At 40.0% G+C, this 27,750-nt stretch overlaps 1 protein-coding gene across 1 annotated transcript in view; it reads left to right on the top strand.

The window, feature by feature from the left end:
• MYO18B (myosin XVIIIB) overlaps positions 1-27,750 on the top strand; it is a 456,489-nt gene that overhangs the window by 203,682 nt on the left and 225,057 nt on the right. The window contains exons 23-26 of the mRNA XM_075276574.1: positions 3,388-3,453; positions 15,168-15,296; positions 17,696-17,839; positions 17,957-18,046. Coding sequence (XP_075132675.1) covers positions 3,388-3,453; positions 15,168-15,296; positions 17,696-17,839; positions 17,957-18,046 — 429 coding nt within the window. The remainder of the gene's footprint in view (positions 1-3,387; positions 3,454-15,167; positions 15,297-17,695; positions 17,840-17,956; positions 18,047-27,750) is intronic.

The raw sequence follows: 27,750 nt of genomic DNA, 5'->3' as shown, positions 1-27,750 counted from the left end.
TGATCGGCATTAATGTATGATTTACGGATCCAAACTTCCTCATTATGTTAAAGAAGATTGGTTTTATGGTAAAAGTGTCCTATATCTTCTCCTGCTATAGGTTAAATAAAGTGCTTTCCCTTTACTTAGCTTTAGTTTCCCAGATCTGTTTTATAAGGATGTCTTGACTCTGCAGCCAGGCTCCGATGTGATTTAACATTTATATAGAATTAATGCCAGGCGTGCAGTTAATCTTTTCGGGAAGACTACAGAGAGACTGAGCAGGGTAATAGCAATGAATAATAGTCGAGATATACAGCAGGTCGGAGTTAAGGGTAAGTCTGTGAATGAATGAAAAGTTGTCAAATACACTTCTCTTTGCTGGAGCAGAATGTTTTATCATTTACAAGGATTTTCCACTTGCTGTATTTGCAGACTGTGTCAATTCACCGGATTATAATACATTATTATATGATAATGATTAAATATGGCAAAACTCCAACTTCATTGATTCTCCAAAATGCAAATCACTCTGATTCACATGCTGAACCTTTTCATGGTATTATCATTTATGGCAATACAGAATGTAATACAATACACATGTTCTAGTCTCATGTACAAAGCTGCAAGAGATGAACTCACTCTGTAAGGAGGATACGGCTAAGGCCCCATGTGGCGTCCTGTAGCAAAAGAGCGTTGCGGCAAAAACGGTGGCAGCAACGTATTGCAATTCTTCCTTCAGTGCTTTGCACAGAAAGTTGGAAGAGGTTTCCTCTGTGGACTTTCTGCTTTAATTATACGTATATATAAAACCGCCGGCATTTCCGTAGATATAATTGATATGTTGCAATTTCCAAAACCACAACAGTTGGGGATACCGCAGCATATCCGCTACACATATTTTGCCATAAAGTGGGAAAAGGATTCGGTCCAAAGGAAATATCCCCCTTAAAAGATTTGCTGCATTAGCAAACTCATCTGTTCTATATTGTATAGTCATGTTATCTTATAGAAACAAGAAACACACTGAAAGTATATAGCCTTAGAGGAACTGCCAGTTGCCCCGAGCATTCCAGTACTTCCCACTGTGGGGTTTGTAGTGGGTAAGCCATAAAAACCTTACATTACCTTTAAAGATGAAGGAGCAGATTTATCAAGACTGGTTTATTATATACAGGCCTTGATGATGCCTGCAATGAAGGAGAATTCACCAGATTCGCCAGTCCAAATGTTTATAACTGGCATAGATTTGTGTTGCCATGTTGCTACTTTAGCGTATTAGGTACAGGTGGTGCCAAAATAGTGTGGCAGATTCAAAATGAATCTGTCCGAATATGTTCTCATAAAGTGACCTGTTTTTTTGCATTAAACTTTAAATTAAACATATTTTTTAAATAATTTTTTTGGTATATTTATTCTAAGTCTCCATGTCGCTACCTGTATTTATTTATTTTTTTAAATCCTGCAGTTTCAAGATTAGATGACACAAACAAGCCAAGTAAACTCTTAAATACGTATAGGTCAAAATTATTATGTTAAATTATTAAAATTATTTTGCCACATCATGGTCCATGTCTTGTTCACATCTGCGCCCAGGGTCTCCATTATGCAGGTTTCCGTTTCCTGCCCGAAACTGGGCAGGAGACGAAAACCTGCCAGCATTTTTCAAACCCATTCATTTGAATGGGTTTGAAAAGTGTCTGTCTGTGAGCGCTGGTGAGCGTTTTATGCTCTCCGCGGCTAAACCGATTTTTTTTTAACCGGACACAGAGTCGGACATGCAGTACTCTGTGTCCGATTAAAAAAAAAACTGTTTCACCTCGGAGAGCATAAAACACTCCCCGGCGCTCACGGCTGGACACGGTCTGACAGGTTCCCGTCTTCTGTCCGCAGAAGACAGAAACCTGATACGGAGACCCGAATGCTGGTGTGAACACAGCGTTACTCTGTCAGCTGGAGGGCTGGTAAAATCTTATCTGTTATTGGCACCATTGGGGCTAAATTTGTAGGTCTGTGAAGTTCCATCCATGTCCTGACCACATTTTAGCAAAGTGGCAAGCATAGTGTGAACATGGGGAAAGTTGCTATTTTGATGCAATTATGATGTGACTTTTATGAGTATAAAAGTTACATTCACTACAATGGACCATTGTAAGTCCTGCTCTCTGTGCATTTTGTATGTACTTAAACTGGATCTGTATAAGTAGGATGCATTATTAGCTAATACAGAGAGTGTATAAAACCCCATAGGGAATATCGAAATACTTAGTTTTTTTTTTCCAACAGATTTTTCTACAAACTACACCATTATTAAAATAAATGAAATACACTGTTAAATATACAAAAGCTATTATGTCTGATAATGAATAATGCATACCCACATGCCGTACTAGTCAAGGCTGTCAATACCCTTGTACTAGGATGGTAAAGATTTCTTATCTGTTTTTCATGAATTCTGTATTGTCATCATGTGCTTTTTACTTTATACTGAATATTCAGTACATAGTCCAATATACATAATAAGAACAGTAAGTATAGAATCACATTCCTACAATAGAAAGTTTGATAAATTACAATTTTCTGAAGGGGTATTATGATTTCAGTAAAAAAATGATTTTCTTCGTATTATTAAACCCTCATGACTCTCATGATCTCAGATTGATGTCATTCAGTAGGAACTGTCATTGTTTAGTTCGAGTGGATAATAATCTTTCCTGATCATGTGATGGACACACAAGTACATGGATTGTACAAGACACAGACCTGACACATATGTAACTGTAAATATAAGGCTCTATTCACATGAACGTGCATTGTCAGCATACTATGTGTTTTCACAGCAAGCAAGCTGATCCATTATAGTCTAATGCACTTATATACATACCCTTTTATTATTACTGGTCCGTGTACGGAGCAAAACGCAGGACAGATCCTATGCTTGTATGTTTTGTGGCCCGGGCTCAGTGCAGAATATTAATATTCATTGGTTAGTAATTTTTTGTGCATAAACTAAAACAAAGTAAAAAAAAAAATATAATTTGTTAATAGCTAGTCAAAAATTCACTGATGCAAAGCTAACATTTTGAAAATGACAAGTTTTAGAACCTTTTTGTAATAGAAGAATCACGTGTACTTTATATATATCCCAGATAAAAAGATTTAGAATCCAGCCGAAGGATATAAATAAAACTTAGCTTTTATTCAAGCAATTCATTAAAATTTCTGTAGAGGTATGAGCAATCAAGCCGCAGTTCGGCTGACGCGTTTCGGTTTACAAAACCTTAATCATAGCCAGTACGTGTACTTTACATGAATATGTTGCTTCTCTCTTGATTTAACTATTTTATCTGTAATTTTTGCAAACAAGCACTGTTTTTACTGATGCTAAATGGGATTCTATCTCTACAGGCTGTAGAAGAACTCTTCCAGCTACTAGACCTGGAAAAGAAGAGCATTGTGATGGGCAGAAGCAAGGCAAGTCCCCCAGTATTTCCAAATGTCTATACAGAAATAGTGAAAAGAGTTCCATGTACATATCAAGGTCCGAATTGTTAGGCCTGGTTCACATCTGTGTTCAGTATTCCGTTCAGGGAGTCCGCATGGGGACCCCCAAACAGAATACCGAATGCATTGACAAGCAGAGAGCTTATGAAAGCACACGTATCCCATAGACTATAATGGGGTCTATAATGTGTTTTCTGTGCAGTGTCTGCACGAGTCATGCGGACAGGAAAATAATTCATGAAGTACTTTTCCCTCCGCATGTTCCATGCGAAAAAACACATGGACCCGATTATAGTCTATGGAGTCCATATGCTTTCATAAGCTAACCGCTTGTCAGTGGGTTTGGTATTCTATTCGGGGGGTCCCCATGCAGACTCTCCGAATGCAGATGTAGATGTGAACCAGGCCTTAGTTGGAAAATTTACACAGGATTATCGACCTAAATATGTTATTGACAAATCGCCCAGCTCAGTAAGTGCCATCTGGTTCAAATTGAAGAGCTCTTTTCACCAACTCCAACTCTTTGTGTCATTCAATAGCTGCACTGATTTCAAAGCAGGTGGAGTACTTTATATTACCATTATAGCACCAAATAAGCTAGTTAGGCTCTCTACAGTCAATTAGGTGGTCCGTGTCTCTCTGCCCCCTCCCAGGACTGCCCACCTGACAGTAGAGAACCTAATTATCATATTGGATGCTGGAACTAAAATAATTAATTACTCTGGAGCGCCCCAGAGACAGTGGAGCAGCACCTATTCGAGATTGCTAAGAGTTGAACTTTATGGGGTTTGTGAAAGGTCCTCTTTAAATCATACTTTGTCACTTAAAGTGTACCTGAGTTTTCATGAAAAGTATAAATATATGCAGGATCTTGATGGACAGTCTGTTCTATGACAAAATAAGCTTTTTTTTGCTGCTAATGTCCCCATTTTGGCTAAATCACATTTTACTTTGAGTCTGTGAGTGTACACAATAAGCAATCTACCACCCCTCCCCCACTCCATGGTACTTAGTTTGGTTTTTTTACATGATGTTTTTCCTCAAGTACCTGTACAAGAGCAAACAAATCACTGAAGATAGCTCAAGTGAGACCATCATATAAGAGATCCAGGAACAGTGAACTGCAAATCTAGAACAGATATATGCAGATACCCACTACATTCTAGCATATACTGCAGGCATGACACAGGAAAAGAGCAATCTAAGAGCCCAGTCAAACTGCTTGCTATAATATCACATCTGTAATCACACAAGCAGCCAGAACTATATAAAAGTACATAGAGGAGCTTTTTTTCTTAAATCATAAACTGAGAGATACTGCAGAATCTTCTATCCTTCTAGATTGTAGACATGCCTGTGCAGGATGTGAGCAGTCACCCCTCCCTCCCCTTCTGCATTCACCCCTAACTGTCTTTCTGTCTTGCTACTAGGGATGTACCTCCTTGGTAACAAAGGATTAGACTGGAAATTAGCTAGAAGGGAGACACCTAGTGGCAGGAACCTTAGAGAGGTCTTTCAGGCAAAAAAAGGAACATTTTTAATTAATGTGCATTACATGTTGGCTAGAATTACATGCTTCATGAAATTGGACTAAGATTCCAAGAAAGTTAGTATGTAACATGTAGATTTACAAACATGTACAGGAGCATACTTCCCAACCATCCGGATCCAGGGCCTGTCTTGCTGTCCTAGTTGGTGGGACTGAGGTATTTCCTTGTTTCAACTCATCTGGATCCGGAGGATGCAGATGAGTTGAATACACTGGTGAAGCAGGAGCCATCCTCTGCTCCTGCTTCACCACTCTGCCTCCTGTGTGCTCCATCTCCGGAAGCTGTAGACATGATGTGATGAAATCACTTACATTGCACCTAAAACTTTCTAAAACCTACGAGATTAAACTTTGATATAGATAGAGGGGGTATTAAAATGTGGGGGCAGATGAAGAGGGATATTTAACTGGGGAAGCTGGATGGAGACATTAACTGGCAGCAACTGGAAGGGGACATTAAAGTGTGGAGGGGTCATTGGACTGAGGGCCCCTTCACACTACAGATATGCTGCCTGATTCTGAACGTTAAAACACGGTCAGAATCAGCGCGTATAAAGCAGATCCCATTAATTTCAATGGGGAGCCGGCATACGAGCGCTCCCCATTGAAATGAATGGGCTGCTTTTTACTCTATGAGCGCTCCTATTGAAGTGAATGGGAAGCGCTCACGTGTACGGCTCGCCGTGTGAAGGGGCCCGGCGCTCGGCTCAGTCCGAGCCGTGCACGCGAGCGCTTCCCATTCACTTTAATGGGAGCGCTCATAGAGTAAAAAGCAGCCCATTCATTTCAATGGGGAGCGCTTGTATGCCGGCTCCCCATTGAAATGAATGGGATCTGCTTTATTCGTGCTGATTCTGACCGTGTTTTAACGTTCAGAATCAGGCAGCGTATCCGTAGTGTGAAGGGGCCCTGAATGTAGTCATTAAATAGGGGGCAACTGGAGGAGGACTTTAAACCATGGTGGTAGATGGAGGAGGAAATTAAATTGGGTGTAGCTGGGACATCATCCCAGCTGTCCCCAGTTTATTGTCACCCACCAACTACTCCCACAGTTTATTGTCCCTCTCCAGCTACCCCCACCGTTTAATGTCCTCCTGCAGCAAACGCCAGTTTAATGTCCTTCTCCAACTACCCCCATGGTTTAATGCCCTCCTGCAGCTATCCCCATGGCTTAATGTCCTCCTTCAGCTACCCCCAGTTTAATGTCCTCCTTTAGCTGCCACTAGTTTAATGAATGTCACCCTCCAGCTGCCCCCACAGTTTAATGTCACCCTCCAGCTGCCACCAGTTTAATGTCCTCTTCCAGCTGCACCCACAGTTTGATGTCACCCTCTAGCTGCCCTAATTTAATGTCCCCCCTCTAATTGCTTTAAACTGGGGCAGCTGGGTGGTGCATTAAACTGAGGGCAGCTGAAGGGGGACATTAAACTATGGGTGTACCAGGAGAGGGACTTTATACTGTAGGGGCAATTGGAGATTACCATTATAATGTGTGGATATATAATATTAGGGTAATTGTAGGAGCATTATACTGTGTGGGGGCACAAAGGGAAATGGTTGGGAATGGGCAAAGTCACTGTATAAGTGGCTGGAGCTTAATTTGCCACGGCACGTTTTCTGTCCTTTTTGAAAGTTGGGAGGTATGCAGGAGACTATTAGATTTTCTTCTTGTGTTCAGGTTGGGTAACTGGCAACTACTGACACACTAGGCTCATGTAATGTGCATACAAAGTTCCTTATGTTACGTTACAAGGATTTTCTGCTCATAATCTAAGTATAGGTTACATACAGTATTTTTCTAAGTTGTGCCCTGAATCTATTGGTGTGAGTGAGACCACAGAAAGTCTATAAAAGTCACAGTGCCACCTTTGTGCACTGTGCCAGGTATTGTATTTGTACTGCAACTCAGCACCATTAACATGCTGAAGGCTCAGCTGCAATACCATACACAGGGTGCTGACAAGTATTTGCAATGTTTTGTAAAAGGCAAAGTGGCTGCTGGGTCCTAATGGGTGGATTCACAATGGTCAAATATAGGTAAGGCATCATTTAACATACATGATATGATTGACTGCGATATCTCAAAAACAAAAGCCTTAAAAAACTCACTGAAAAAACCTTGTTTTAAATTGCTAAGAGTCATGTTAAACTTGGCTACATCTGTACTGATGGCATAACCTAGGCATCTTCAAAAATCTTCAAGATAAATGTTGATGTCTCTAGAATGACTTGTGTTGGTTGCAATGTAATTGGAGGTGTGGAGTTGCAAGCCAAGAGACTATATTGATCATAAGAGTGGAAGTAGTGATGGGTGAACCTCTCAAGTTTAATTTCCTTTCAGGTTCATCTGTTTTGGTCTCAAGATTCATTTCAATCCAAATAAATTCATTCCGAGTCTGAGTTTAAATTGGCTTAAAATATAGTATATGACACCCTCAGGGCTCCTAGGATTTTATCTAACCCATTTCTAGCTCTCGAACTACATGCAGACAAAGTAATGTCAAAGTGTCAATAACATGTACTGTATGTCTAAAGGAAAGCAGATGGGAGGCGGTGGAAATAAAGAGCTTGTTTAACCACATACTGCATATGTCTAAACGCTTTTTAATATTAAAAGTACTCATTTTGAGAGAAGGTGTCCTCCGGTACACACATGGTGGTTGTATTGGAAGAAAAGTATCCCATTTTGATGATCTGCAAATCCATCAGGCTCAGTGTTATTTTGAAAAAAAAATTGTGGCAGTGTCTAGTTAGATAAGTGAAGAAGAACTGTTTAAAAAAAAATTACAAAATGTATCCCTTTGTGGGACCATATTCTGCATCAGTATTGGAAAATACAAAGTCATTTTTTTTTGGAGGGGTCCCTTTTTTTAAAATAATTTTTAAAACTATGCTAACAGTGTTACCAACAGTATGCAATATAATGCACCAACAGCATTTAAATGACGCACCTAGCCTGAGAAGATGTCTGGCTGAGTGATGGCAGTGGCAATATCAATGGCAGTATGGAATAAAACATGACAGATCAAGTGACAGGAGATAAATAATAATAATACATTTTATTTATATAGCACCAACATATTCCGCAGCGCTGTACAATTTGTAGGGTTCAAGTACAGACAAAAAGATACATTACATAGAAATAGTTACGTCACACAATGGGACTGAGGGCCCTGCTCACAAGAGCTTACAATCTATGAGATAGAGGGGATGACACAAGAGGTAGCAGGGGTAACATTGCTTATACAGTGGTCAGACAATTTTGTAATAGAGGTGACTGTCATTACACAAATAATACTGTATGAGCCGTCACCAGTCGTGTCCTATAAAATGCAGATGTTGCCTGGACATGTAAATTTAGACTGAATCGGCATAATATTGTGTGGGATAATGTGGGAGCGAACAAAAGAGGGTTCATTTTAGGGATTCTAATTACAGTACAGAAGGGTTTACATTAGGGATTGTAATAGGCCGGTCTGAAAAGATGTGTCTTTAGTTGCAGATTTTGAGTTAATCTGATTGTCCGGGGTAGAGCTTTCCAGAGATGTGGTGTAACTCGGGAGAAGTCTTGTATACGAGCGTGGGAGGTTCTGATAATAGAGGATGTTAGACTTAGGTCATTGAGTGAACGAAAAGCACGGGTTGCGCAGTAGACCGAGATGAGGGAGGAGGGAGGTGCTGCATTATGGAGAGCCTTGTGGATGAGGGTGATAAGTTTATATTGTATTCTATAATGAATAGGCAGCCAATGTAGTGACTGGCACAGACTGGAGGCATCGCTGTAGTGTCTAGACTTATAGATGAGCCTGGCCACTGCATTCAGAATAGATTGTAGAAGGGAGAATTAGAAGAATGTTTGTTAGATGCCCCACTCCTAAGTATTCTGCGCCCTAAGGACCTTGGTCCCTCACCTCTACACCCCCTCCCCTGCTCAGCATTAAGGCCTCCATAGTGGCGTGGCGCTATTTTCTGTCCCATACTTCTAGGGAAGACCTGGTTCCCCTGAGCAAGTTACCTCTTCTCTACACGACCGCCTTCCTCCCCCAGCTGAGACTCCGTGGTTGGGTTTCTAAGGGTATCCGTAAAATCACCCACTTGTACTCTGAAGAGGGTATTAAATCCTTTTCAATGTTACAGGATGAATTCCACCTCCCTAAAACCGACTTTTTCAAATATTTGCAATTGCGGCACCTTCTTCAGACCCATGAACCCTCAACACTTATTTTTCCTAGAATAGCTTTAAGACTGTGGAATCGTACTATGCCTGTAAAAGGTGGGACCTCCGCATTCTATAATTTTCTCTCTGTCCCAACTTGGCAGGTTAAACCCTTTCACCTGCTCCGCTGGGAAGCAGATTTCGACAGACCCATCTCCTTGACAGAATGGTATGAGGCTAGTGGGTTTGTCAAACATGTCTCCAGGGGGGCGCTACACTGGGAGACAGCCCTAAAGATAATGCTGCGCTGGTACAGAACTCCTAATCAACTGGCGCATGTAAACCCTTCATTTTCGAGGCTGTGCTGGAGGGGTTCGGTGGCGTGGGTTCGTTTATGCATTTATGGTGGGACTCTTTGTTTTCTAGACATTGGCCTTTTCCCTTGAGGCACACGGGTAGTGTTGGGACAAATAGTGCTGGCAGCTCGATCTATGATTGCCCATCAATGGAAGTCCACACTTTGCCTGACCATTAGTGAACTGATCCACCATGTTGACCTGGCCTTCACCCTAGAGCTCATGCGGCTAGCCAGTAAAAACCACTCTATCCTTAGTTTTCATTCCAAGTGATCTCTCTGGTCCTCTCACATGGAAACTAGGAAGTTACCCGCCCTCTCTCAGCCCCAGACCCTCCCCACTTCGGCTCCTTAACTGTCCACTAGTGTTGGTCGGTATTATGTTTCTCTCTCTCATGGGCCTGATGGCTATTACCTGTTTGCCCTGCGGTGACCTAACACATTTTACCTCTGATTTACGCAGCTCCGAAATTTATCCAGGTATATTGTTCTTGTTCTGGTTGGGAATTTTTTGTTTTTCTATGTTTTTTCCTTCCCCCTTTCTTCCTTGCTCCCTCTCCCTTCTCCTTTCCCCTGTCTTCGTCTTCACCTTTCCCCTGTCTTCGTCTTCACCCACTTTCTCTTCTACACCTGCGTTAACATGCAATTGTATATTTCATATATGTTTTGTTATTACATTGATTTGTATTGGGGACACTGTTTTTTCGCTTCCCCCATCATGACTAAGTGTTGTATTGTTTCTTTTTTTGCCCCCCTTCTGTATATATTGTAAAACCTTCTTTTTCTCTTAATAAAAATCAGATTTAAAATAAAAATAGATTGTAGAGGGGAGAGTTTAGTAAGGGGAAGACCAATTAGAAGAGAGTTGCAGTACTCAAGGCGAGAGTGAATCAGAGCTGAATGCTGGCAGGGTGAAAGCAGTAATAACATCAATGGCAGAACAATATGGAATACAACACAATGGACCAGGATGCAGGAGGTGATGTCCAGCTAGCTAGGGGTGACAGCATTACAGTAAATATAACATGAAAGACAGGGAAACAGCAGCAGAAGCAAAATTGGACTGGTGATAATTACTCCCCACCCCCACTGTCTAAAATGGCAGATCTATTCATTGGCTGTAGCTGAAGGAGTGTGCATCCAGAACAAACTTTCACAAATCCATGCACACAGTTTTCTTCATGCCTTGTGAAGTTCTCAACACCCTTTGATATTAGAATGGAGGCTGAACAAGATAATGCACTCCTGGCAAACTTCGCAGTTGGTACATCTGTTTAGTGCTGTGAGCAAAAATTTGGTTCATCTTTCATTTTCTAGATGCCATAAGCCTGCCTCTGTTGGTCTTGGCCAGCATGGTCATTATCATCATCATCCCCACATGAATAAGAGACAGTCTGGTCTCCTGATGATATGTGATATGACACTGCCAGTACCACCAGTACCGAATGTTAATAAATCACAACTGGAAGTACCACACAAAATTATTAAATGCACTATTGCCGTATCACAAATGTGGTAATGAATGCAGTTTAGAACTGGCAATGCCACAAGGAATGAATAAATGCACCTTTACTGTATGACAAATTGTGTAATTATTGGAGTTTGGAACTGCCAACATTGTCCACAAGAAATGAATAAATGCACCTTTACAGTCTCACAAATTTTGTTCTGAATGAGGTTTTGTTTTTTTTTTAAGGGGTTTAATGTAAAAAAAAATAAAAAATGTAAATTTGGTATCTTCAGAATCGTACTGGCCCTTAGAGTACAGTGATGTAATTTTGGCTGCACAGTAAATGACGTGAAAAAAAACCTGTAAGAAAATCGCTTCTATTTTTTTTTTTCAATTGATCCCCCTTTCTGAATTTTTTTCCAGTTTCCCAGTACATTGTACAGAATATTAGATGGTACCATTATGAAGTACAATTTGTCCTGCAAACATTAATCCTTTAAATGGCTCTCTGAATGGAAAAATGCAAAGATATGGGGGGTTGGAAGATGGGGAGTAAAAAATGAGGTTAATGCTGTGGTGTTAAAAAAAAAAAAAAATGGATGTCGCATGGTCATTAATCACTGTTGTGCGAATGTAGCCTACCACTCCACTATCTGTATTTTATTGATGTTTGCACAGTTTCTGCTGACCAAGATCTGATCTGCCTGCTCTCTGTATGTTTCATTAGCAGTGGTCATTATAGGTTTTACCAAAACTAATCAAAAAAGTTTGGGTTTCATCAGGATCCTTTCTTATGTTTCAGAGCCCCAGGGATGCAAAGAAAAATCACTTTGATTCTTTACTCAATTAAGGATCTTGGAGCACAGGGGGAGTTTTTTTTCTAATACTGAGAATTGCTGTATCATCACTAAAGACACTCATCCTGCATTTAGTTCCTCCCCCTGGGCATGATCAACTGGCACTGGAAGGATCAAATCACATTGCCCAGGGGGAGAAGCTGAACATAGGATTGGTATGTTTAATATATATATATATATATATATATATATATATATATATATATATATATATATATAATCATAATAATCTAGAAGATGGGATTAATAGCACTGTCTCTATTTTTGTAAATGTGTAAATTACACCAACTGTGTAATACAGTACAGTCTATAGAGGATGTACGTAGTTTAAGAGCAAACTACTGCAGTCTCTCCAACAAATGTCAATATTTTGCAATGCATTTTAATACATTGCATTAGTGATCAGACCCCTGGAGTTCAAGACCCTGGGTGATCTAATAAAAACAATAAAAACCCCCAAAAGAAATAGGCCTGGTTCACATCTGCATTCGGTATTCCATTCAGGGAGGCCACTTGGGGACCCCCAAATGGAATACTGAACGCATTAAAAAGCGGACCCCATAGACTATAATGAGGTCCATGTGTTTTCTGCGCAATGTCCACATAAATGATGTGGAGGGAAAGGTACTTCAAGCACCACGTTTCTCTCCACATGATTCATGCGGACACCACGCGGAAAACACATGGACCCCATTATAGTCTATGGGGTCCCTGTGCATTCATTGCTCACCACTTTTTCATTCCCCAAACACAGATGTGAACCGGGCCTTAAAAGTTCAAATCACCCTCTTTCCCTAGAATACACATAAAAGTTAAAAATTACTATGAAACACATACACATTAGGTATCCCTGTGTCCAAAAATTCCCTGTCTACAAACTTATAAAAATATTTATACTGTACGGTGAAGGCTATAGTGGGAAAACAAAATCAAAAGTGCCAAACTGCCAATTTTTCACTGTTTTGCCTCTGATAAAAAAAATTTGAATAAAAAGTCATCAAAGCAATAGACATTCCCTAAAATGGTATAACTAGGAAATACACCTGCAAAAATATACGCCCTATGCATCCCCATACGGGTGTTAAAATATGGAGACTTTTTAAATTTTTTTTTTTTATATATATTTCTTAAGGGGTTAAAATGTATATATATATATATATATATATATATATATATATATATATATTTGGTATCCCTTGAATCGTACTGTAATAATGAAGCACAAATGCACTTTTTTTTCCAATTCCACCCCATTTTGGAAAAATTAAAAACTTATGGGGTTTGGAAGGTGGGGAGTCAAAAATGAAAATAGAAAATAGAAAAAAAATCCATCAGTAATGGGTTAATACTTAGGTTTCTTTCAGGAGTGATACAGTGTTGTGGCAACTTAACCATTCATGATTATTTCACATGACGTTGATGTGTTGCATCAGGGCTGAGATACCCCGTATCTGCATTTTCTACTTTGTACTTCTATTTCTCATTTTATGGCATTGTGCTACCAAGCCTGTTTAATAAAGGACTTGGCACCGGCCCTGATTGTAGAGAGGTAAATCCATTAATATGAACACTGATTTTGCGACGGCTTTGAAGAACTCATTGGGGCTGTGCAGTTAATGCAGTCATTATTGAAGCAATCAAACCCTTAATGAGGCATTACTCCATCTCCACTAATTCTCAGTCTATTGTTGCTGGGAACATTTATGTCAATGCAATGGGAAAGGAGATTGATTTTAAAAAGAGAAATTTGTCTATTTAGGATTTTTAGTGACTGTTAATGTTTTATATATATACATGGTCCCCAGTACTGAAAATTAGTCACTTTTTTTTTGTGGGAAATTCTTATTTTCCCTTTTTTCGCCAGAGGTGCTACGGTATAGTGAACTGATGTGTTCCAAGCACAGCACTCGTTATTTTGCAGATCGTTTACTGTAGATGAACATGATTATGAAGTTTTAGACTTTCACCACTGATGAACCGAATTGTAATGTTGTTTTATATGGCCAGGTTATATTGTCTCTGTTGTTTGGAGAAGAAAAATAGAATCAACTTCAAGGATAAAGCCCCATGCAGTGAACTGCTGCAAAAAAAAAAAATGCAGCAAAAATGCAATATCCTTTATTTTCTACAGCGTTTTTCATTGAATTTTTGCTGTATTTCTCTGTGTTTTTTCTTCCCTTTAAGGCTAAGACTCCACATAGTGAAACACAGCAAAAAAGAAAACAAAAAACACTGCGGAAAAAAATGCAGCAGAAGCGCATTACCTTTTTTCTGTAGCATTTTTCACTGCGTTTTTGCTGAGTTTTTTTTTCTACAGACTTCCTGCCCTTATTATACCTATATGGAGAACATGAACATTTTTACATGCATAATTGACATGCTGCAATTTTTAAAAACTCCAGGGTTTTGGAAAATACAACGTGTCCGCAGCACAGTTTTTACCACAAAGTTGGCATGTTGACAAGTGGGACATCCCCTATGCTCTGACTGTACCACAATTTTTTCTGCTGCGTTTACGTCATGTAGGACACCAGCCTTACATCAGCATTCTGCTGTGGTGAGTCGGGGGCAAATCCAAGTACCAATCTGAGGCATCTTTCAGTAAAGGGATCTTACAATGACCCTTTATTGCTATACTTGTAGACATGCTACTGTATAATGATTCCCTGAAGCACCAGATCTTTTCCTAGAAGTGTTATTTTTGTGAATCCAAAAAATGTGTATTTCATGTAAATTCAGAAACCTTATAGCAGATTTTGGACACTGTATTCAGTAACTTCCCTAAACTTCCCTATGTTTACTCCAGATCTTCCAAAATTATGACTTCAATTTTATGGCACATTTCCTCTTCATTGCCTCAACTGTTCACCCTAACCAGAAATCATCTTTAACTGATTCCCTACTCCATTTAAACGGATATATATATATATATATATATATATATATATATATATATATATATATATAGGGTCTGTGTGTTTTCCGCGCAGTGTCCACACGAGTCATTCGGAGAGAAAAGTACTTCATGAACTACTTTCCTGTCCGCATTACTCGTGCAGACACCACGCGGAAAACACATGGACCCCATTATAGTCTATGGGGTTTGTGTGTTTTCACTGATCACCACTTGTCAATGCATTCAGTATTCCGTTCTGGGGTTCCCCAAGCAGATGTGAACCAAGTCTAACACTGACAGAACACAGTGAGGTAGATCATTTATTGAACACACCTCTTACTATGCTCAGGTGCCCATGTTGGCACTGTGTGATGCAGTATTGATTCTGACGCTTCCTCTGACCATATATTATTCTTTGTAGGTGTTCATGAAATCTGGTGTTCTATCCAGGCTAGAGAAACAGCGGGAGAAGATGATTTCCCAAAATTTGATGCTTTTTCAAGCGGCATGCAGAGGTTTCCTTTGTCGTCAAAAGTTCAAGAAAATAAAGGCAAGGATTGATCTCATTTATTTTTGTCATATATATATATTTAGGTCATTTGCTGCCACCATTATTGTGCATTTCTATAAAAGATAACAATATATGTTTCTGTAAACTGTTTTAGATTCCAAGTTCATTACTTTTTGGAGGAGAGCTACAGAATCAGTTGTTTTAGCATAATATCCACCTTTTTAACCATTCCCGAGTATTTGTAAGATTTATCTTCTGTTAGGTCCAAAAAAACAGCGTATACAGAACACTGATCATTTTGAATTACTGTTGGAGAAAGCAGCCATGGCTTAAATTGAGTTGATTTTTTTATTTTGATATTTGGAAGGAGAAATTGATAAATCAGTTGCACAAAAGATGTCATACAACATGCATCTCTATGATAAATTGTGTGCAAATTCAGATAGACTTGGAAGAATTTATTAAATATGAAATGTGTCACATCTTTGGCGCAATGCCCTCCATTGCACCAAAGATACGACTCATCCCCTGTTCTGCACTTTGCTCACACTTTCCATGAAAGAGCTGGGTGGACAGCTGGGTAGGAAGGGCTAGGGGGAACTCCGCCTGACATATTTATTATAATTCACTCCAGTTTTCTGGCGTGGGCTATAAAGGAAATATATCCCAGGTCCTAAGGCTGGATTGACACCTGCATTGGAGTCTCCAGCAGCAATGAATTGCGTTTTTTCCTACAGCGCTTTTCGCAGACTTAATGCTTACATTATAGCTATAGGGAAACAGTCAGCATTTCCGTAGGTATAACTGATATGCTGTAATTTCCAAAACCGCAACAAGTTTCCAAAAGCGGAACTGCTACGTGTATTTTTCAGCAACATGTGGGCGGGATTTGCTAGAATCCCATCCACTTTGTAGTGACTGTATTGTACCGACCCAGGAAAATAAGCTAAAATTGCATTTTTACTGCACAGTGGAAGCATTTTGTTTCTTGCTTCCCAGTACATTATACAAAATAATAAATGTTACTATTTTAGGGTACACCTTGTCACACAAAAAATGAAGCCCTTGTCTGACTATGTAAATTTAATTTTAAACATAGTGTGGCAGATTTAATATTGGAAATTTGCCTAAATTCTGGCATAATTTGCATCAAAAAATGGTCTTACATTTTTTTTTACCACATTTATTAAAGGGATGCTATCATTAAAACTCAATTTTTTGTCCCTAACAAGTAAGAATATCCTTAAGATGTCTTCTCCGCAGCGCTGTTCCGTAGAAATCCCGGTTTTTGTCGGTATGCAAATGAGTTCTCTTGCAGCACTGGGGGCGTCCCCAATGCTGCGAGATAAATTTCCAGCGCCACCTCCATCTCCTTCAGGATCGGGCTCTCTTTGCGTCTTCTTCTGGCGCTCACTTCAAACTTCTAGGTCTCTGGCCTAGGGCAATGCCGACTGCGCATGCCTGCTGGCCACAGGAAAATGGCCACTTACACAGTATTGTAAGCGGCAATTTTCTTGTTGCCGGCAGGCATGTGCAGTCGGCTTCCCGAAGCCTAGAAGTTTGAAGCCACCGCCGGAAGAAGAAGCGAAGAGAGCCCGTTCCTGAAGAAATGGAGGTGGCACTGGAGACTGTTCTCGCAGCATTGGGGACGCTCCCAGTGCTGCGAGAGAATTCATTTGCATACTAACAGAAACCGGGATTTCTACAGAATGGTGGAGAAGAGATCTAAAGGTAGGAGAAGAATAGCCTTTCTTAAGGCTATTCACATGTGTTAGGGACAAATAATTGAGTGTTAATGATAGGATCCCTTTAACTCTTTTAGGCTAACAGTTTTAGTAAATCTGTTCTATTGTTTTCATTAGGAAATATTTAAAATAAATGCTCATTGTCTACAATAAATAGTACTGTTACACATTGTTATATTGCCCACTACTGTTCCTTAGACTGTCTCTCAGAACATCTGTCTAATACATCTGGTGGTCGCACATGCTCAATCAGATTACCATGAGCCTTTTGAACCTGGGAGGTGCAGAGATTCCTTATAAGTTAATTAATAATACAAATTCTAGCCCCACCCTGAAAACCTCCCCAAAATGTATGCAATTCTGAACCATCCAGGTCTGAACCCGGGAAAATGGCCCAGTTCTGCAAAGTTTAACTTGACTTTCTGCAGGATGATATCTTATCACAGACGACAACAACAAGCCATCCAGAAGCCATGGAAAGAATTCAGTTAATACTCTGAGCCTCAGTGTTGGTCATATTAATTAATGTTAATTATGTCTAGCAAAAATTATGTTTTGTATGAAAATGTAATATTTATTTGTGCAACAATCTCATTAAGGCCGGGGCCTCATGTTGCAGAAACGCTACGACAGAAAACAAATTCCATTATAAACTATTTTAAACAACCATCTTGCTACATTTATTCTTTCCAGATTCAAATGGTTGCCCTGAAGTGTATCCAAAAAAATATCAGGAAATTCTACTGCATCCGAGACTGGTTCTGGTGGCAATTGATGTGTCAGATTCGACCCTCTTTGTCTATTCATGTCGATGAGACCAGGTTTCGGGAAAAAGAGGTATGTGACTATTTATATAGAAGTGACAGATAAAAGGAACTGAAAAACCTTTTCTTACCCTATGTATGTTCTAGACTACTATTTGACGTGATATAAACTTCTGTATGGCTTCCGTAGGAGGAAATCATTGCTTTATCAGCAAAACTTGGCAAGTCGGAGAAGTCCAGAAATGAACTGAGGCAAAATGTGGATCTGCTGGAAGGCAAGGTAAGGCAGTTACAAGCTGATCTCTGTTAGAAGAACTAGTAGATTACAGTAAGGGCTAGTTCACACGTGGGCAAAGGGGAGGTTTTTGACAGCGGAATTCGCTTCAAAAACCTCTCCTTTAACATGGTGGTCTATGTAGACCACTAGCTTTTTTTTTCCTCCTAGCGTTTTCCGCCTGAAGAAGCGACATGACCTTTCTTCAGGCGGAAAACGCCTGAAGAATTGCATAGAAGTGAATGGGAGGCGAAAACCGCGCGGTAAAAAACCGCGCGGTTTTTTGCACACAAAACCGCGCGGTTTTTTGCAAAAAACCGCGCGGTTTTCGCCTGCAGTTTCTATAGCACATATAGGAAAAAAAAACCCTAGCGAAAACCGCTAGCGAAAACCGCGTCAAAAACCTCGTCAAAAACCGCGTGGAATGCAAAAAACAGCGTCAAAAAAACTCCTCGAGGTTTTTTACCTCGCACAAATAAGCTAGGCGGTTTTCACGTGTGAACTGACCCTAAGGAATGAAGAGATCCACCACAGTATGAGCCTTTACTGTACTTATTGACTTTCAGCAATTATATTGTTTTATACGACATATATATTGTTTTGTATAATCATGAAAAAAAAAATGGAAATCATAGTAGAGGATGTACAGGTACCTGTTTCTTGTCTAAATTAAGGCATAGGCATCAATAGCATTTGTACACTATGGAGCATAGTGTATAGCATTTGTGTGGAGGGGTCACTATGGGACATTATATTGTGTGGGCCACTACGGGACATTATATTGTGTGGGCCACTATGGGACATTATACTGTATGGAGGGGTCACTATGTGACATTGTACTGTGTGGAGGGACTGATATGGACATCATACTGTGTGGAGGGTTTGCTATGAGACACTATACTGTGTGAAGGGGCCATTATGGGACATTATACTGTATGGAGGGGCTACTATGTGACATTGTACTGTGTGGAGGAACTGATATGGGACATTATGCTGTGTGGAGGGGCTGCTATGAGACATTATACTGTGTGAAGGGGCCACTATGGGACATTATACTGTATGGAGGGGCCACTATGTGACATTGTACTGTGTGGAGGGACTGATATGGACATCATACTGTGTGGAGGGTTTGCTATGAGACATTATACTGTGTGGAGGGGCTGCTATGGGACAGTATATGGTATGGAGGAGCTGCTATGTGACATTATATTGTTGGTGGTCCACTTTGGGACATTATAGTGTGTGTAAATGTGGCATTATACCATGTGGGGGCCAAAAGTTTGCTATGGTGCCAAGTTTTTGCTAGTTAGCGCTACTGTGTATATCATATGACCAGAATCGATAGAGAAAGTGAATTGGAAAATTGTATAATTTTTTTATTATACAAAGAATAACATTTGTCTCTCAATAGTAGTCCGAAAGTGGCCAACCCCTTTAACTGTATTAAGTTTTTTCTGTTCAACAAGTGTACATACAGAACATACATAGAAAGGGAAACCTTAAAAAAAAAAACCCACCTCTTTGAGAAGACTACCTCCTTCCTGAAACCACATTTTCTGTGATGGATTTTCAGTTTTCAATAGAAGTCATCTCCTTTTAGAAGACCACCTTTTTCATGCAATATCGGGTGGTCATCTCAAAGAGGTTTTACTAAATACACTGTCTACCAATAAGTATTTGGACACCCATGCAAATAAAGATCCAGTATCTGCGGTCATGATGTACGTCATGCCTTCCGCCTTTAAAAAGGAAACAGCATTGGCATAAGTGCATTGGCGGCAATAGTCGCATGCAAGATGGCACAAAGTGTAGAGTTGTCCGATTTCGAGAAAGGGGTGATGGTCAATCCTTGAGGGACATAGCAAGCAAACTGAATTATCCAAAATCGACAGTGGCCTATGTGATTACGAAGTGGAAGGTGAACGGTGATTGTCGGAATGTGCCCCGAGTCGGCAAACTCCCAAAACTGGGAGATAGAGACTGATGAGCACTGGCCAGAGAAACCGCACCCAACCAATGACTGACGTACACCAGGAGTTTCACCAGGCATCTAGGAGTATTGTGTTGATCAATACCATCCGTAAGGAAGGATCTGCTGGGTTCTACCAACTATTGGATATGAAGAAATGTTGTTTTTCTATTCTACCACAGGTGTCCAAATACTTATTGGTAGACAGTGTATAAAAAAATAGATAGATAGATAGATAGATAGATAGATAGATAGATAGATAGATAGATATGTTGTTATATCTTCAGCATCTAATTTTATACATAGTATATTCCTGTACGTTTTTCTTGTTGAGACTTACTGCTAATGAAATATCCAGTTTAATTACTATGAATAATCCCATCCAAAGAGATGCTGAATGATGTAAGCCTAGCTATTATATATGCATTAATACATCCATTCTAGACTTTTATCACTCAGAAGTAAAGCAGACAAATATTTAACTAAGAGTCAGCCTAATATATATGTAAAGTGCAAAGGAAATTATTTGTCTCTGATAATACAAAGTTTAAAGGGATTAAATCATGAAAATTGAATTTTTTCTCCCTAACACATAGGAATAGCGTTAAGAAAGGCTATTCTTCTCCTACTTTTAGAAGTCTTCTCTGCGCCGCTGTTCCATAGATATCCCGGTTTTCTTCGGTATGCTAATTAGTTTTCTTGCAGCACTGGGGGCGGTCCCCAGCACTCAAACAGCACTCAAACGCTCCAGTGCCAGCCTCTGTCTTCATCTGGCTTGCCTCCCCGTGATGTCTTCTTCCGTCTGGTTTTTCTGGATTTAAAATTCACGCATGTGCAAGCATATGTCTGCGTCCATTTTCTTGTGGCTGCTTACACTGTATGCATGTGTGTTTCTATAATTCCTGATGGAGATGTATGTATGATGGATGTGGTAATGTAACTTTGAATTTTCTTTAACATATCCCATCAGTGTGCAAAACTACTGTATATAGTCAGTCTGTAGAGGAGCTTGAAGTGACAGACATTCACTTCTTTCACATAAATGGCTAAGCATGCGGAAGCATAACATGAAACTCCTGGGCCCCAGTGCTAAATCTTTAGCAGGCCTCCCAACTAGAATGTATAGTATATAGTACCGGTATCAACATCACCCTCCCTCTGCATTCTTATGCCCTTTTGAGCATTCTTTCATAATGCTTCATAAACCAATTTGTCATTCAATAGTTGTTCAATCATCAACCTACACTACCTTATCTAATGTGTGTGGCTATTTTCTGTGAGCACAATCCACTCTAAGTATCACCATATTGAAGTCCAAATTATTCAAGTTATTTTTTTATGCCAGCATAGAGACACACACAAATACACTCAGTTTATGATGTATATAGTGGGTTCTGCTTTAATGGCGGCAAAGAGGTAGTTTAAAATACATTGTATAGACAAAGAACAGGTTGGACTAATATAATTAGCATAACATGATTGGTAGCAAAGTTGGAACAATAGTCCTGGCGCATGCCTATTGGATAAGAAACTGGAGAGAAGTGGTATTCCATCAGACGCTGAGGGGGGATATGAGCTCTCTAAACAAAGAGGAGTTGTAAAATGGCTTCAGGCATGGCACCACATATCCCTGGAATCCAAAATGGAGGTTACGAGCACATGGCTCTGGAATCCAAAATGAAGGTTACACAAGCTGACATCCTCCACACTTTTTACTCCACTTCATTGTATAAGTTAAAAAAAGAAAAATCAATGAGGTTCTGGTTAATCCCATCCACACATTGCAGAAAAAATCTGCAGCGGAAATGCCACAATTTCAAACACAGTTGCATATTTGTAAATTGCAGAATGTCAATTATACCTACGGAAACACTAGCAGTTTCCATATAGGTACAATGGAGATGGAAAGTCCACAACGGAAAACTCTGCAGACAAAAACGTAATGTGTTTCTACTGTGGACTTTTCTGCAGCGTCCTTCGGCTGTGGCTCGCTACGTGGGGCCTTTGTCTAAAGAAGTCATTTCTCCAACTGAAAATAGTCACGAGCATGTCGGTTACAGCCCATCACTAAGTGTTAATCAATGGCAGTTTTCCACAATTAATTACATTATCACACTTTATTTCCCAATTGTGTTGCTTGATGTTCTTATCACTAATTGAATTTGCACTAAGAATCGCAGAGTTGATGACTTTAGATTTTTATAGGAATTAGTCAGATACCTAGTAATTTAACACAAGTGTAGGGGAAATGCCTGATGCACAAGTGCTGCATACTGATCCTGTATGGGCGAACACCAAGTCCCTTTGGGTTTGAGCTCCCAGATATGCCACTATATGGTGTCTGTGTAATGCATTGTACACGGCCAATGCCTTCTCCTCTAGAAGCAATTCTTCTACAGGAAAACACTTCTAGAATTACGAGCCATGAAATTCGTTAGTTTTATCCCTTATATGCAATGTAATAGACACTAGTACACAGCTCTTAAAGGGTTTATCCATTAAAGACATTTATCCACAGGAGATATATATATATATACATATATATATATATATATATATATATATATATATATGGCTAGCACTCCTCCAGACTCTGTCCCAGAGCTCACCCCATCCATCAGATCTGAATAGCTGATTCTTCTGAGCTGTTTCCATGACTCTCATAGAATAGAATAGGAGTTACAAGGACAGCAGAGAACAGTGAGTTATGCTACTTTCTCGTCTCACAAGTTACAGATTGGGCACAGCTTATCATGTTACCATAACTCGCATTCACTTTTAATGGGGTAGTAGTTCCTGTTACTGTGCAGGGCCACTTATATGCTGCTGTTTATGACATTGGAAAATATGTAATGGTGCATGGCTGTCAGTGTGGAGGAGGGGAGGAGGCCCAGGATTATGGTTACTCACTCCTTTTTGTGCCATGATGACTTTGGCACCAATTTAATAGTAATATGCAGACACAATAACTTCTACACTTTACAAACACGGACGGGCGAGGAGACCCAGAGCACTTAAAGGGGTATTCACATGAACATAATCATGTCTATATTTATAGATAATTAAAAGTTAAACATTTTTTGCAAATGTAAGTAATTAAACATTTTGCGAAGTTTTAAAGCTTTTCTCTAACTTTCTTAGTGGTGACAGTCTTTTATCTTGATCGGTTGCCAATGGATACGACCACTAATGCAGAAACTTTCTATGGTCCGGGACTTGTCAGGAACCCAGCCATGACTTTCTTATTGTAGCTGAGTTATCAGGCAGGGACACTACATGTATGAGAAGATATCCCGGCCACAATAAAGAAATCATGGCAGATTTTCTGACCTTATAAAGTTCCTGCATTCATGGTCATATCCACTGGCAACCAATCAAGATAACAGACTGTGACCACAAAGAAAGTTAGAGAAAATCTTTAAAACTCTGCAAAATGTTTAATTACTTATATTTGCAAAAATGTTTACATTTTAATTATCTACTAATTTAAAAATAATTATGTACATGGGAATACCCCTTTAATATTTGAGCCAAACAAGTTCAGTCAGATCCACAGGGCCGAACCTCACAAATATTCATTAAAACAAATCTGGTGAGGTTTCCCAACATTGCCAACCGGTGAAAATAGCTGTTCCTGCAGACACAACCGTGACCCCAGTACATTGATACGTTCATTTGCATACAGATTAATAGGTGATTTTCTCCTCAGATAGAAGAAATACACCTTCACATGGAACACAGCACCTACAATACAATGTCATCAGCTGAGAAGTGATTCTGGCCGTGCCTTTTATCTTAGAAATTTTTGTGTTTACAAAATGTAAGAACATCCACAGCTCTTAATAGGGATAGAATATCTTAGGGGGCGTTCACACTACCGTCGGTGTCCGACAGGTAGTGTCCGCTCCTAGTGTCCGCTCAAAATCTGGCCCGGACATTAGGAGCGGACACTAGCTGTGTCCGTGACACCTGTCATTTATTTAAATGGCGATCGGGTGCGTTCTTTTGCACTCCGTGTCTGTCCTTCCCTGTCCGCAAGTGAAGATGTCCGACTTCTCAAGCGGACAGAAAAACCCGACATGTAGGGTTCTTCTGTCCGCTTGAGAAGTCGGACATCTTTACATGCGGACAGGGAAGGAAGGGCACGGAGTGCAAAAGAACGCACCCGATGCCCATTTAAATAAATGACAGGTGTCACGGACACAGCTAGTGTCCGCTCCTAATGTCCGGGCCAGATTTTGAGCAGACACTACCTGTCGGACACCTACGGTAGTGTGAACGCCCCCTTACACTAACATATATTCTAACAACTATAATGTTTCTTGATACATTTCATCAGATGGAACCAGTTCTAATCTTATGGAAGTTGGTGACATATAGATCTATTTTGTCACTGACACAAATACCAGATGACTGGATTATATTCTATAATTATCTTCTGTATACTGCTCTGTACTCTCCCACAACATCATAACATGAAGACGAACCTTCACATGCGTGATCATCTCTAAAAAGCAATTTAAAGGGGTCAAACAATCAAATCAGCACTGATGCAATAACAATAAAACTTAACATTTATTTATGAACCCCTAAAAATGCTGTCAGCATATATAAAAATATCCAAGACAAATCTGCCACTAGGCAAAACTCACAAATGATTCCAATGGTTCAGTTGGGGACAAGGATGTCACACAAAGAAAAGGACTATGTGTAATTAGATGCTATACAATAATTCATAGTCGTACAGAGTTGTCAATATGATGCCAAGAAATAGACAACAGGACATCATAAAGTATCACCGTATTTTGGTAAATAAAAAAGGTTCGGTCTTACCGCAATAGATGGAGGTGAGGTGCTGTAAACGTTAATATCAGCAACACGACAGACCCTAGATGCCCCTAGGTCACTGTCCTTCACCCTGTATTACTCCACTGCCATTATGTGAATGGAGATAGAAAGAGAATAGTCTCCATGTTTGATCCCTGCTTGTATGCACCACTGTGCCATTTCCTTTCTTTGAACAACTATGTAAGGGAGGCTTCATGTTCTAAGTGTTAGTATTAGTCAGGTCCCCTGAAGAGGGGTGTATGCAAAATAAGAACAGAGACACCGAGCGCTCTAAGTGTAGTATCACTTGTAGAAGAAAAATAAGCCTTATATTATAGGAAAATGACCAATCAAGCCTCTCACCTGAAAGGGTTGTGATAAAGTCACAACACCTATAACAGCAATTGCAAGATGGATGGGCCAGGTGAGAGTGGCAGCAGTTCTGTCTGTAGACACCGGAGAACCGGGAGATGAAGAGGGGTGTAGACGCACCCTGAAACGCCGTGTAGGGATTGTAAGGGTTACTTTCAGGTTCAGCTTGGGACTGCCCTTGTTAGGGCGGGAGTAATACGGGGTAAGAGGTTAATGGGGTTTACTGTACAGTCACATAGGTATTGATGCATAGCGTATTAGACACTTGCTACTTTCTTTTAGAACATCTTCAAATGCTTCCTTTCACATAATTTGTTAAGTACACATCCCTCACAATATAAAGATAGAACAGATTGTGCTATTTTTCTGATTTTAGAGCTGCAAATGTTTCCAGTGACACATAAGCAGCCATCCATGGGTCATTACTTTGACAATGGCTATAATTTTGGACTTCTGGACTGTTCGTGCTGTTATTATTAAGGCTTCCAAGGCACTGTCTGTTCCCTGAGCTGACAGATCTCTCTAATTTGATGCCTAATGGCTTTTATGCTAAATGACACAGCAAGGCAATGATTGTATTGTTCATCCTAAAGCCAGGTACAGGCCAACATGCTGGTTACTCAGCCCGCTCTCCTTCCATGTACTGGCAGAGATACAGTATATGTTATAAACTATATACAAGAAAACCATACAGTACTTATCCAGATTGTAGAATTTGTTAAAAAAGTGTTAAATAAGTTTATACATGACACCACCAAAATTAACTATATACAAAAGGAGCCATGTATATAAATATAGGATAGTAGACTGATATGTTTGTGTTTTTAGTAGTAGATCACTATACTTATTTCTCCTACTTCTCTTTTGGCCATGACTCATACTGTATAATTGGTGTTCAGGACAGGGATGAATATTGACCTTTGAGGTTAGGAAATGGGGTCTATACAGCGCCGCACCTCCCATGAGGCGACCTGAAGCGACCAAAAACACTAAATAAATTTATTTAAATTTATTTAGTGTTTTTGGTTTACAGTGTAGGTGCATATACCTATGTATTTTTCTGATCAGTTTTGAGACCTGAAGCGACCGCTTCAGGTGGCACTATGTCACGGCCCCAGGGAGGGCGGCATTTTTGCTTACCTAAGCCAGTCCAGGACAAGCTGTCCTGGACTGGCTTAGCACCGAGTGGTGGATTGGGAAGCGCTGCTCCAGCGGCCTCCCCTCACGCTCAGGCAGAGAGCAGGTCCTCTCCCTGCCTGCTCTCTGCCTGCGAACGCCGCTAAGCCCCGGCCCTTCGCTTCGCCCCCTTCACTCCCCACGCCCACTCCGCTCCGCCTCCTCCTCCCGGTGGTGGTGGTGGTGGTGGTGGTGGGGGGGGGGCGGCTTTCTGTCGGCCGCCTCGGGCGGCGAAAAGGGCAGGTTAACCCCTGGGTCTATATATACAGCTCCTGCAGTAAGCCATAATATGAGCGCATCACAGAGTCTAACCTTTAGAGTTTAGAAATATTACATGGAAGGTTATAGTTGTAAGGGGGCATTCACACTACTGCCGCTGTCAGCCCCAGGGTTTCCATCCTAAACCCCAGGGAAACTGGACAGGGATCGGCTTGCCGGCGGTCAGCTTTAAAACCCATACATTTCACAAACTCATCTTTATTCACTCACATACAAAATATGTGACTTTCTGTCTAATCTGTAAACCTTTCTTAAACCAACAGTGTAAAAAAATTATTAGTATCCATCTAAATTCCTTATATCAGGCTTTATTTCTTCTGCAGAGAATTCAACAGCTGCTTGTTCAAACCTTAGGAAATTGTAAGTTCTCTCAATCTACGGCACCACCTTGTGTAGACCTCTTTAAAAATTAATATTAGCAAATTGTGACAAGTAAGAGAAATACTTGGCCATCCTCCATCAGAGTCCCTTGGTTTTTGTAAGATTCATGCAGCACCTGCAGGTAGATCAGAAAATTCTACAGAGGAAAATCCCATCATTTTAATTTCAGCTGCGGAATCACAATTTTTGTTCCCACAGATTTTATAGGGGAAGAAAAAGCACAGAGGAAAACACAGCGAAAATCTCTGAAAAATGCTGCAAAAAAGTAACATTTTTTTGGTTCATTTTCCATGGGTCTTAGCCTGAACTAAAAATTTTTGAATTTTTTTTAGCTATCAATATGGCTATAGCCCATCTATATATACAACTAGATATATGACCTTAGACATGCAAACTTCTTGAAGACTTCCACCTAGTGGATAAAATAAACCCTTTGTTTCTCAAGTGTGCACCTGTATAGAAAGAAGAAAAAGATTATTTCCACTGTAGAAGTATGTGAAAAAATGGACTAACATTTTTACATAAAAGTGAAGCATAATTTTATAAAAAAGCTAAATAACAAAGCGTTTGTCTGGGATACTACAATTGCCTGGGTATAAATTCCTTTACTTAATATGTATTCTTACAAGTTCACACATATTACTTGAATTGTCTTTGCTGCATACAAAGAAATCCTGGCTTATACTTTCGCCCCAGTTAAGTGGAT

This window comes from Leptodactylus fuscus, chromosome 1, assembly GCF_031893055.1.
Source record: "Leptodactylus fuscus isolate aLepFus1 chromosome 1, aLepFus1.hap2, whole genome shotgun sequence".
Classification (NCBI taxonomy): Eukaryota; Metazoa; Chordata; class Amphibia; order Anura; family Leptodactylidae; genus Leptodactylus; species Leptodactylus fuscus.
Note: the sequence above shows the minus strand (reverse complement) of the source record. Positions and strands in the feature narration are given on the sequence as shown.